The sequence below is a fragment of the Cherax quadricarinatus genome, chromosome 2 (assembly GCF_038502225.1).
Source record: "Cherax quadricarinatus isolate ZL_2023a chromosome 2, ASM3850222v1, whole genome shotgun sequence".
NCBI classification, from domain to species: domain Eukaryota; kingdom Metazoa; phylum Arthropoda; class Malacostraca; order Decapoda; family Parastacidae; genus Cherax; species Cherax quadricarinatus.
The window spans coordinates 50,787,066-50,798,758 of NC_091293.1; the positions used below are offsets into that span (position 1 = coordinate 50,787,066).

The following is an 11,693-nucleotide window of genomic DNA, read 5'->3' on the forward strand; positions in this document are numbered from 1 at the left end:
ATACAAGCTTTGGGCCCCTTCAAAAGCTTCTATCATATCCCGGAAATCATGCGTAGCATATTCTAAGCGTCTGATTTCAGCCGTCAGTTCTTTCTGATTAAAATTGTCATATAATTTTTCAATTTCATCAAAAGTCTTAGTAAATCTGGTCATGGGGCAATTGACTTTGAAGGATTCGTAGGTTTGCCATAAACTTTGTATCACACGAGCTTTGTAACACACTTGCTGATAAATCTTTCGTCTTGACGTTAATTGATGTAATAATATCGACAAACTGGGGTCCTTTTCTCCTTCTTCATTCAACGGGAGATTAATTCTCTCGGGATAATCAACTGATGGCTGGTCCATTTTTTTTTTTTATGAATAGCACTTCGAGAAGGAACTTCTTGTCTCTATCCTGTCCCGGTATTTACTAAAGCGGGCAAAGCTCTTCTCTCGACTTTATGAAAGCTTAAATTTCAATAGGCTAGCCAGAGCGGCTTTTTTTCCGCGGTCTTTTTAACATAAAAACCGCCTAATAATTGTTTTCTCGCCTTGTGATTTTTTATAAATCTTGGCTCTAATCTAATAAGGCTCACTAATTCCCCTACAACGGGCAAAAGTTTTTTATCGATGTACGCTCGACTGCTTGTCAAAGATTTAATGATTTGTAAGATGTTTAAATTATGGTATGGAGGGAATAAAATACCTCTCTTATCCCACCGAATGAAAGAATTATTATTATTCTTGAATAGATTCAGTAAGGATTTCGCGTATGGCAATTCTTCTCTCGTGAAATACAGATCAATTATTTCATTTAAATTTGGGGAAGAGTCCTCAGGCGAGAGAGAAAGACTGTTGTTTTTTCTTGATATTAAAGATAAAAGTATTTCCGGCGGGAGTTTATTATTGGCTATTATTTTCTGTTTCGGATTTTTTTTTTTTTTACTCTTAGACTCCTCGCGGCAACTACCGCGGGCGCGTCCGCCACCGCAGCCGCCGCAGCCGCCGCCACTGCCGCAGGAGATTCGCGCTTAGGAGTGGGTAAGATATTTGTTCCATTTTTAAAAATATATTTTTCGGCGGTTAGCCGAGGGATGAGACAAAATTCCTTTACCACCATTTCGATTATTTTTTACTTTATAAAACTACTAATCAGCGAGATGACCAGAGGTAAGAGTGTAGTTAAGATGGCTCCTCCACGCTTCGAAAGAAGAATATTTTTTTTTTTATAAAGTGGAGTTCGTTTACGGGCAACGGTGAGAATGTCTCCTCTAAACTTCTTTAATTTGCTCAAAATAGTCGGTTCTACTGTTAGATTTTTCTTAAGAAAATTAGTAAATATCTCAGATATGCAATTAATTTCTTTTTTTTTTAATTCCTTAATAATACGATTGCGAGCTTTAGCTGGAAGTTTGTTTAATAAAATTAATAACTCTCTGTGTTGCACTGCTAGGGGCTTACCCCTGTCTGACATTTTGCATGTCCTTCTCGTGCACCCAGCTATCTGCACTTCGGGGATAACCCACCCAGCTCACCAGATATTCTCTACTGCCGTCAGTTTTTCTTCTCCGTCTCAATATTTTAATGGGAAAAAATTCAGGTAGAGATGTTTCTATTAATTCCTGAGCGTAAAATTGCCCGAGTATTTTTTCCCCGCTCAGGTCGATAAGAGAATATGAGGGGATTACTTGCGAATTATCAACCGATTGGATTTTAAAAATTTCTTCGGTGTTTTGAGGCCAATAACTCTTGTGAAATATCCCCCGGTGGCTAGTTATCCGCACATGCGCTCCAGGAGTCAGTCGTGGACTAGTACGAGGCTGATGAGGACGGGCATTTAAATACATTAGCCCAAACTGCCGACGAATGTCTCGAGGAAGACTCAGAGAATGCACTTGTTGTGGAGTTTGACCTTTCTTGAGAGAGGAGTGAGGAGTTGAGTTGTAAGTTTCTACTATGGCTGGTAATACCTCTATATATTTTAAAGAATTTGTTAAAGTCATATAGCGGTAGATTCTATGCTTAAGCGTGCGAATAGCTCGTTCCGCTATTGCAGCCTTAGTGTCCGAGAAGGTACTGTATAATTTAATATTTTTTTTTTTTAGGTAATTCAGAAGAGGACGGTTATAAAACTCGGTCCCTCTGTCCGTGTGTAATCTCGAAATTCCACGGAAGGTGGGGCTTTCTATAATATTTCGTAAGGCTGACAAGACGCTTTTTGAGTTTTTTCTGACTAGTCCTACCGCCTTCATTAACCTTGAAAAGACATCTATGCATAACAAAATATATTTAATGCCACCATTGTGGGAATGTAATAAAGTCATGTCCGCCAAGTCGCAGGTGAGTATAATGCGAGGGGCAGCAGCTATGATTTTCCGTCTGGGAAATCGCAGAGGCTGCAATTTATGCAAAGTATAGGCCCTCTGAGAAGAGAGATAATCTACTACGTCTTTATAAGTAATAGAGGCGTTTTTCTCCCTAGCTGCTCTAAAAAGTTTGTTAACATTCCCAGTAAAGCCCCCGGGGCTATTGACGTCTCTATATACTTTTTCTAGAATTTTCTTTTTATGTGAATTTAAGGCCATTTTTGTTTTTACCAGCGGTATACAGTTTCACAGTTGCCCTCTCCGGTAATGAAGCTTCGTAATTGAATTTCCTCTGGAGCGGTTAAATCAACCAGAAGATAGCCGTATTTATCCGCAGTGACGTGACGATATATCTCAACAAATTTCGGGGCTAGATTTTTTCCATAAATTTGTCGCCCGAGACATTCCAACTGAGACAGATCTCGTTGTCTTAATAAAATATATTGACTACAATTAAGCGTGATCGTGCGAGCGTATTTTCCTTGTGGAAATAAATTTTGAGATATGAGAATTACGGATATTTGCTCGTGTCTTCCTCTAGTAAAAATATTGGCTATAACATCACTCTTAACTGCTTCATTAAAAAGGTCATCAATTATATACAGAGAGCTATTGTCTGTCTCAAGGGGATTTTGGTAATCCGCCGGGTTAATGAGACCTTTCACTAAAATGATTTTCTCACTAAGAGAGGTGATTTGTTTCAAAGGGTGAGTTTTATCATCCAGACTGGAAATGATTATTCTCGCGAAAGAACCGGCATATTTTTTACATAAACGCTCCACTAGACTGCTCTTGCCTGCCCCGCTAAAACCAGCAACAAGTATTCTTGCAGGCTCTCTGAAAATATTCAACTCTTCCTCTGTAAAGGTACAGACCTTGTCCATCTTCCCATTTCAAATGAGCCTTTTTGTGGAAGAATCATCTTATATATAAACATTTCTTTTTAGTTCAAAGCAGAGGGGAGGGAGGGGGGAGTTTATCCCAGAGATGAAGATAACAATGGCGGCATGGCCTTCTCCCGCCAGAAGACCATAGAAAAAAAAGCCCGACCGACAGTGAAGGTCGTCTGGATATTACGCAGTTTCACTACCTTCCCTACGCCAGGTGGTGGTGGGTCGAATGGAGGTCACAGACAAAGAGAAGCAGGCCCCGCCACTTTCTGCCGGCTGATGCCTATTTATTTTTATTTTGGGGAAAAATATATTATTATTATTATTTTTAAGAATATTTAGTTTTGGCGATGGTCAGTATCTATAAATTAATTAATTAATCTTTCCCTCGCCTCGGCTTTATACAAATGGGAAATTCACATGACTATGGCAATTTACGTAATCCTCCCTACTTGCCCGGTCTAAATTCTTATTTTTTCGTTCGGGAAAAGAGTTCTTCCCAGATTTTATCCCTCTTACTTTATTGACAATAAGAAATCTTTTCTAGATTATATTTATAATATATAGACTTGCAGGGATTTTTGTTTAAAAGATTCTCGTGAAAATAGAGAGAGACTGATGTGAAAAACTGTACCTCTACTTTGGGGAAAATTAAGCATCTTATGAGCACGCTATCCTAAAAGCGTGCTATAAATACGCTCACCTTTTCGTCTAGGGCGAAAGGTGCTCTTCCCGCTCACTCAAGAAAGTTACCAGCTTAGATTAGAGCAGGTAAAAACTTCTCTATCTATGGGAGATTAAAATATTATCTATAATTTAAATAATTTATGGAATATGAGAGTGAGAGTGTGTATTTACAGATATGACTCGTCACCCAGCTCGCAGATGCCACCTATGCGGGCGATTATACCCTCAGGATGCAGCTCACCACACTTTCTCCTGTAGTTTCTGCGGGCTATCAGTGTGTGTAGCGAATGTCACAGCTCATCGCAGGAGATGCGTGACAGGTGAGATACCCAGGTTATTGCTCTGAATTGATGTTTTCTTAAAACTGCTATTTTCAGATAATGAAATAAGTCTTTGAGCTAATAATAATTTTTTCCAACAGTTGGGGCGGGGCAATACTCCAAGCAGATGATCCGGGGGGCGGGCCAGGAAGAAAGAGGTCAGCGCTCTTTTCTTAATCAATTATTTTTATTAACAGTCAAACATTTTTAAGATATGTTTATAAAGTATCTCACTAACAAGAATAAAAATCATTTTGAGAACCGCATATATTCCATAGATTGCTTAGCTTCTCCCAGTTTTATACTTTAACAGTAACATTTTTTTAAAAGATTGCTAGAGTTATAATTAGTCTAGTATGGCTCTAAAACAAAATAATAATAAATAACTTTCTCTAATTATATTATGCAGATCAGTCTGTGTCCTCCGATGAATCTTCGACCGTAACACTCCCACAAGAGCAAGTTGAGCCGATTGCCGGTCCCAGTGGATGGAGACCAGCCGCCACAAGTGACAGCTCCTCTTCCAAGGATCATTACTACTCTTTCTTGGGTTCCCCCTCCTCTGTTAATCGAAGGTTCACTTCAGGTAAAAAAAATTTTTGTTCAGATGAGGAAGAGAGTGAAATGGGAGACGATTCCATTTCAGAGGAACCACACATTACGAGTCGGTCGGAATGTTTTCAAGGTCACTTCTGTCGAATAAAATATTCAATTCCTGCCTCTCATAAACACGACCCCATATTATTTCTTCAGTCCTTCGCAACAACATTTATGAGGCACATATTACAGTTTTTCACTGTTCTATCAGGACGAGCACTTTATGAAAATGCTCTTAGGATTTATGCCGAACTGAGCCTTATTTTGCGCAGACAGTCGCTACTGGGAGAGGATGACAGTCGTGAGCATTATATAACTTTTCCCGCGCAACTAGTTACACGAGATGATATATCTCGGCTCTTACGGTCATGGAGGGAGTACCTTAGCATGCGATTAGAAACTGAAATTTCATCGGGCGAGGGATCAGGCTTCATACTAGATTATATAAAGGGTTTTCATATTGTAATATGCAAGAATGGAGTGCGTGGATACCTAGGAGACTATATAGAATATCCCACATCTTTACGAGGGAAAAATCAGATATTTAACCCGAGAGGAGTAAAAAATAGCTGTTTTATTCAATGTCTGGCGGCCTTTTTCTGTCGTAGACTTGGCTGGGGCTGGTATAAAATCAGACGATATTTATCTAGATGTGATAGCCTTCAGAAATTTGTCAATTACTCGCGAGTGACTCTCCCTGTCCAGTGGAGTGACATCCACAAACTCGAGTCTGACAACAAAATATCAATATTTATTTATTGCTTAACTTCTCATGAAGGGACCTATCATGCTACTTTATGTCGTAGGGGTAGTAATAAATATTCACTGGTAGTGCCCCTGTTATTGTTGGGAAAGACTCATGTAGCTTTAATCAAACACTTCCAGAAATATATGAGAATTTTCTCCAGAAAACATTCACGCAATAAGCACTTTTGCTTGAATTGTTTAAGTGAATATAGTGACATTTGCAACTTAAAAACTCACTTCAATTCATGCGACAACCAACAAAAGTTGATTTTTCCCCCAGCTGGAAGCGTTTGTAAATTCAAAAATACTCACAAGGGCTACTTGCCCTCTCATACTGCCTTTGTGGATTTAGAAGCTTATCTCGATAATCGTAAGCCAGAGGGGGTAATAACAGCTAGACACGTAGCAATAGCTTATGGCTATATAGTGATAGACAGAAATAGCACTATAATAGATAGATATGTCCATCGGGGGGTACAGTGTATTGATCATATGTATGATAGACTTTCGTCTTTATGGGATTGGATAAAGATGAACACTCCCTGTTATCCGCTTCATATGACCAGGGAGCAGCATATACATTTTGCCATACAGAAGAAGTGCAACTTCTGTCATCAGGACTTTACTCTTACCAAACCAAAGGTGAGGCATCATGACCATCTAATGCCTAAGGCTAATTATTTAGGAGCACTCTGCAATAATTGCAATTTAAGGCAGAAAAATTCAGGTAAATATTTGCCTGTTATTATTCATAACCTATCATATGATATGGCTTTGATAATTAAAGAACTAAGTGTTAAAGCCCCAATCAATGTTTTAATGAAACAGGGATATAAATTCCTAAAGGTAGAAATAGGAGCACTACGTTTCCTGGATAGTCTAGCCTTCTTGTCCGCTGGTTTGGCTAGTTTGGCTCAGGCGCACATAGCTTCAAAATCACCCTTGAAATTCACAGAGGCGATGATAAGTCATCTACCCCCCGAAAGTTGGGGAAGCTTATTAACCGGCAAACAAGTGTTTCCTTATGAATATTGCAGCTCCCCAGAAAGGCTCGAAGAGAAGACTTTACCCCCAAAAAGAGCTTTCTACAGTTCTCTGTCTAAGAAGCATATTAGCCAAGAAGAATTCGATCATGCTCATCTGGTTTGGGAGAAAACAGCTTGTCAAACTCTAGGAGACTATCTCCTAGTATATCTCAGCTGTGATGTAGGACTTCTGGCTGACATATTCACCTTGCATAGGAGATTATTATACAACATCTATAATCTAGATGTTGTTCACTATGTTTCTCTCCCCGGCTTTGCCTATGATGCCTTCTTAAAAACCAGTGGAGTGGAATTAGAATTAATTACTGATCAGGAGCTTTATAACATCATACAGTCTAATATAAGAGGCGGCTTCACTACTGCTGTTAGGACGTTTGCTCAGGCCAATAACCAGTTCATTAATCCCAATTTTGATGAGAAAAACTTAGTAAGTAAATTTTTGCTATACTGGGATTTTAATTCTCTTTATGGTTCTTGCATGACTGAGGCGCTGCCCTACGCAAACATTCGAAAACTCTCACCCGCAGAAATGGCGAGTTTTCTCGCAAATGGCAGTCTTCTCCAGAAGAATCCTCAAGACTCTATAAAAGGTTACTGGCTTCTTATAGACACTCTAGGAATAGCCCCAGAATTAGCTCGCTACACGGATGACTTACCACTATGTCTCTATCACAAACAGATAACATTAGATGATCTATCTGAGTACAGCAAACAGCTATTGGCTATCAGTAATCAAAAACTACCCCGTAAAAATACTAAATTAGTGGGGGACCATCTCCCCAAACGAAACTACCTAATATCATTGCCTTTATTGCAGTTGTTCTTGGAGATAGGTCTACAAATTGAGAAAATTCATAGCATATATGAATTCTCACAAGGAAAATATCTGGCGGGCTTTGTTGAAACGAACGTGAGGCAACGCAATAGTAGCACTAGTAAAGACTGTCAGCGATTATTTAAATTGTTGACCAATTCTGTATTCGGCAAGACATTGTTTAATCCATCAAAATATGCCAACAAAACGAAGCTCATAACATCAGCGGGAGCATTTTTGCGAGCGGTGAGTAAGCCACTATTTAAGAAAGCCATAAAGCTTTCAGAAAACAAAGTATTGGTTACGACGGGGACGCCAGCCATAAAACTCACTTACCCTAATTACATAGGTTACCAGATACTAGAACTTGCCAAATTTAAGCTGTACCATTTTTGGTATATGATTCTTAAGAAAACATACCAAGACAAAATAAAACTAATCTATTCAGATACCGATAGTGTCATCGCCTGTTTAGAGGGCATCAAAAACCTTACTGATGAAATCGGTAAGGAACCATTGAGGAAATGGATAGACACATCTAATTTCCCCACAGATCATCCTCTCTACAATGACTCAAGGAAGGGATCTCTAGGCTTACTTAAAAGTGAGGTGGGGGACCGCCTTATTTCAGAAATAGTCTGCATTAAACCCAAAATGTATAGCATCCTGCTAGCAGATAATAACAACACTATCGCTGCAAAAGGAGTTCCTCAGTCTGAACAACAATTATTAACTCATAATAACTTTAGAAGTGTGCTGGAAGACGGTTCTAAACATACCTTCCAATATAGTCAAATTAGAAATTTAAAAGGTCAGATGACCACTATCACCACTAGGAAACGAGGTCTTAGCTCATTTGATGATAAGCGCTTTTACTTAGATGCCTATCACTCTGTATCCTATGGTCATCCAGATGCCAGAGAAACAAAGTTTAAATTATTTAAAGATAAAACAGATGACAAAGTGGAGGAAGACGAAGAAGCTAATAGCAGTACTGAAGAAGGGAGTACAGAAGAAGAAGAGGAACTAGAGATGAGAGACAGTTGCAATCTTTGGCGGGGAAGAGAAAAAACCGTAAGAGATTTTTTCCCCAGGGTCAAGCATCGACGCGAGAGAGGTAGATCTTCCGCCACTGCTCGTAGTTTCATGCTCTTAGAAGCTAGCTGTTCTGAGGGAGAGGAGGAATAAAACAATGTAATGTTAACTAATAAATATATTTGCTAAGAGAGACTTTTTTTGTTTTCACCCTTTGAAAAATTAGGTTATTATCCTTTTTCACACAGATGCCCCCGATGTAGCCGGAGAGCGGGCGCAGGGCTGATAATCACACCCGATGACCTCCAAAGAAGCAGGCCCGCCGCAACACTCCATCAGAGAGCCCCAGTCACCTGAATCCTTTGTACTGCCTCTCTCTCCCATCTATCAGTGTAATAGAGTTTGGGGAGTCAGAAGTGATCATTACTCTACTTCTGTTCCTACTTAGTAATAAGACTCTCTATCCCCTTGGGGGATGATTAAACATATTAAACTCCTACCCTGTCAGCCCTAAGGTCATACAGACCCCCCATTATCTCATTATTTTTCCATGGTCATTATCCCGGAATCCGGTTCCCTCGGGCGACCGGCTGCCCATCCATTACCGCGTTCTTTAAACCCAGCAGTGTTGTTGTGAAGTAGCAACAGTCGCGTCAGTGAGTCGCAGCCCCGGGAAAGGGGGGGGGGGACTCCCTCGGAGATGGTAAGCTTGTACCCAGTCACCTGAATCCTTTGTACTGTCTCTCCCATCTATCAGAGTGATTGAGTTTGGGGAGTCAAAAGTGATCATTACCCTACCTTCTTATAATTAGTAATTACACAGAAATAAGCCTCTCTCTCTCTCTATCCCCTTGGGGGATGTTTAAACATATTAAATCTTGTACCCCTGACAGCACCTGAGCTTATGAAGACCAACCCATTATCACATTCTTTTTCCACACTCATTATCCTGGGAATCTGCCCACCTGCACACCTGAATCCTTTTTTGTACTGCCTCTCCCATCTATCAGAGTGATTGAGTTTGGGGTGTCAGAAGTGATCATTACCTACCTTCCTATACTTAGTAATTACACAGAAATAAATCTCTCTATCCCCTGGGGGATGATTAAACATATTAAACTTGTACCCCCTGACAGCACCTGTGCTTATGCAGACCACCCATTATCACATTCTTTTCCACACTCATTATCCCGGAATCTGCCACCTGCACACCCGAATCCTTTGTTCTACTTTATGTACCTACTTATTAATGCATAGGAATAAGTCTCTCTATCCCCTTGGGCCATGATTAATCATATTAAACAATTACCCTGTCATGCAAACCCCATCATTATCTCATTTTCCATGGTCATTATCCGGCAGTGTTCCTAGATCGACCAATATATACTACTCCCTCCACGCTATATGTATATATTTGTCGTGCCGAATAGGTAAAACTGGTCAATTAGCAACAACTCATTTAAAATTAAGTCCTTACTAAAATTTTCTCTTTTGCATCTAAAAATATATTTTTTTCATTTATGTTAATGTAAAAATTAATAATTTTGTACGAAACGAACCTTAGAAAACTTTTCTAACCTTATAACAAGCGCAATTTAATTTAGCCTAATCCAACTAAATATATTTTAGATAAGTTTACAATAATTTAATAAAAAATAAACACAATGGAATATATTTTTTTTCGTTAGAATCAGAATGATTTTTGCGAAATTATTGTATACACAAATTTTCCCTTGCCTTATTCGGTAAGAGCGTTGCTATTTAAGACAAAATCGCATTTTACCTATTCGGCATGACACACACACACACACACACACACACACACACACACACACACACACACACACACACACACACACACACACACACACACACACACACACACACACACACACACACACACACACACACACACACACACACACACACACACTCACATATATATATATATATATATATATATAAATATATATATATATATATATATATATATATAAATATATGTATATATAAATATATATATATATATAAATATATGTATATATAAATATATATATATAAATATATATATATATAAATATATATATATATAAATACATATATATATATAATATATATATATATATATACACAGAGAGAGAGAGAGAGAGAGAGAGAGAGAGAGAGAGAGAGAGAGGGTGGTAGGTAAGTTTGGGATCCCAGGGGAAAATGTTAATGGGGGGCCTTTGATTGAACATTGTATAGAAAGAGGTTTGGTAAGAGATAATACATATTTAAAGAAATATAGGATAAATACGTACACGAGATATGATATAGGGAGTAATGACAGTAGCTTACTGGACTATGTAGTGGTGGATAAAAAGTTGATTGGTGGACTTCAGATTGTGCATATTTACACAGGGCTGTGTTTAGTATGTTGGACTACGTGCGACGAGCAGCAACAGCCTGGTTAATGAGGCCCTGATCCACTGGAGGCTTGGTCGTTGACTGGGCAGCTGGGGCATTGAACCCAGGAATACCCTCCAGGTAGACTCCAATCAGGTATTTAGACAGATAAATCAGATCATATTTTAGTTGCAGCTACAGTGAGAATAAAAGGAAGATAATGGTAACAGAAAGTGAGAGAGAGATGAAGGTTTATTAACTAACGGAGGATGCAGTCTGGGTAAGATATAAACAACTATTGGAAGAAAGATGGGCTAGTGAGAGTAATAGGCAATGAGGCTGAAAAGGTATGGAGTAGATTTAAAAATGCAGTGTTAGAGTGTTCCGTTTGTGGAAATACATGGGTGGGTTCGGGAGGGGAAGACGAGTGATTGGTGGAATGATGAGGTAAAGAGAGTAAAAGAAAGAGAAAAAGTTACTTTATGAGAGGTTTTCACAAAGTAGAAGTGAGCTGTGGAGGGAGAATTATATAGAGATAAAAAGAGAGGTTAGGAGAGTGGTGAAGGAATTTAAAAGGAGAGCAAATGAGAGTGGGTGAGAGGCTATCAACAAATTTTGCTGACAATAAGAAAATGTTTTGGAGTGAGATTAATAAGTTGAAAAAGTCTAGGGAACGAATGGACTTGACAGTTTTGACTGCGAGGGACTTAGACTTCCAGCAAGTGTGCGTGAGCGTGTTAAATAGGAGGGAGTAGAGGCAAATCATTTTTCTGAATTGACGTGCTGTTATACTGTGAGCAAAGTAACATTCATGAAGGGGTTCA

General features: G+C 39.0%; 1 protein-coding gene across 1 annotated transcript; it reads left to right on the plus strand.

Moving 5' to 3' along the window:
- Nucleotides 1-1,006: 1,006 nt before the first annotated feature.
- On the plus strand, nucleotides 1,007-8,706 carry LOC138853166 (uncharacterized). Its single transcript, XM_070088252.1, has 3 exons — nucleotides 1,007-4,245; nucleotides 4,347-4,403; nucleotides 4,655-8,706. The coding sequence occupies exons 1-3, from the start codon at nucleotides 4,101-4,103 to the stop codon at nucleotides 8,635-8,637; spliced, it is 4,185 nt and encodes a 1,394-aa protein (XP_069944353.1). The 5' UTR covers nucleotides 1,007-4,100; the 3' UTR covers nucleotides 8,638-8,706.
- The last annotated feature ends 2,987 nt before the right edge of the window (nucleotides 8,707-11,693 follow it).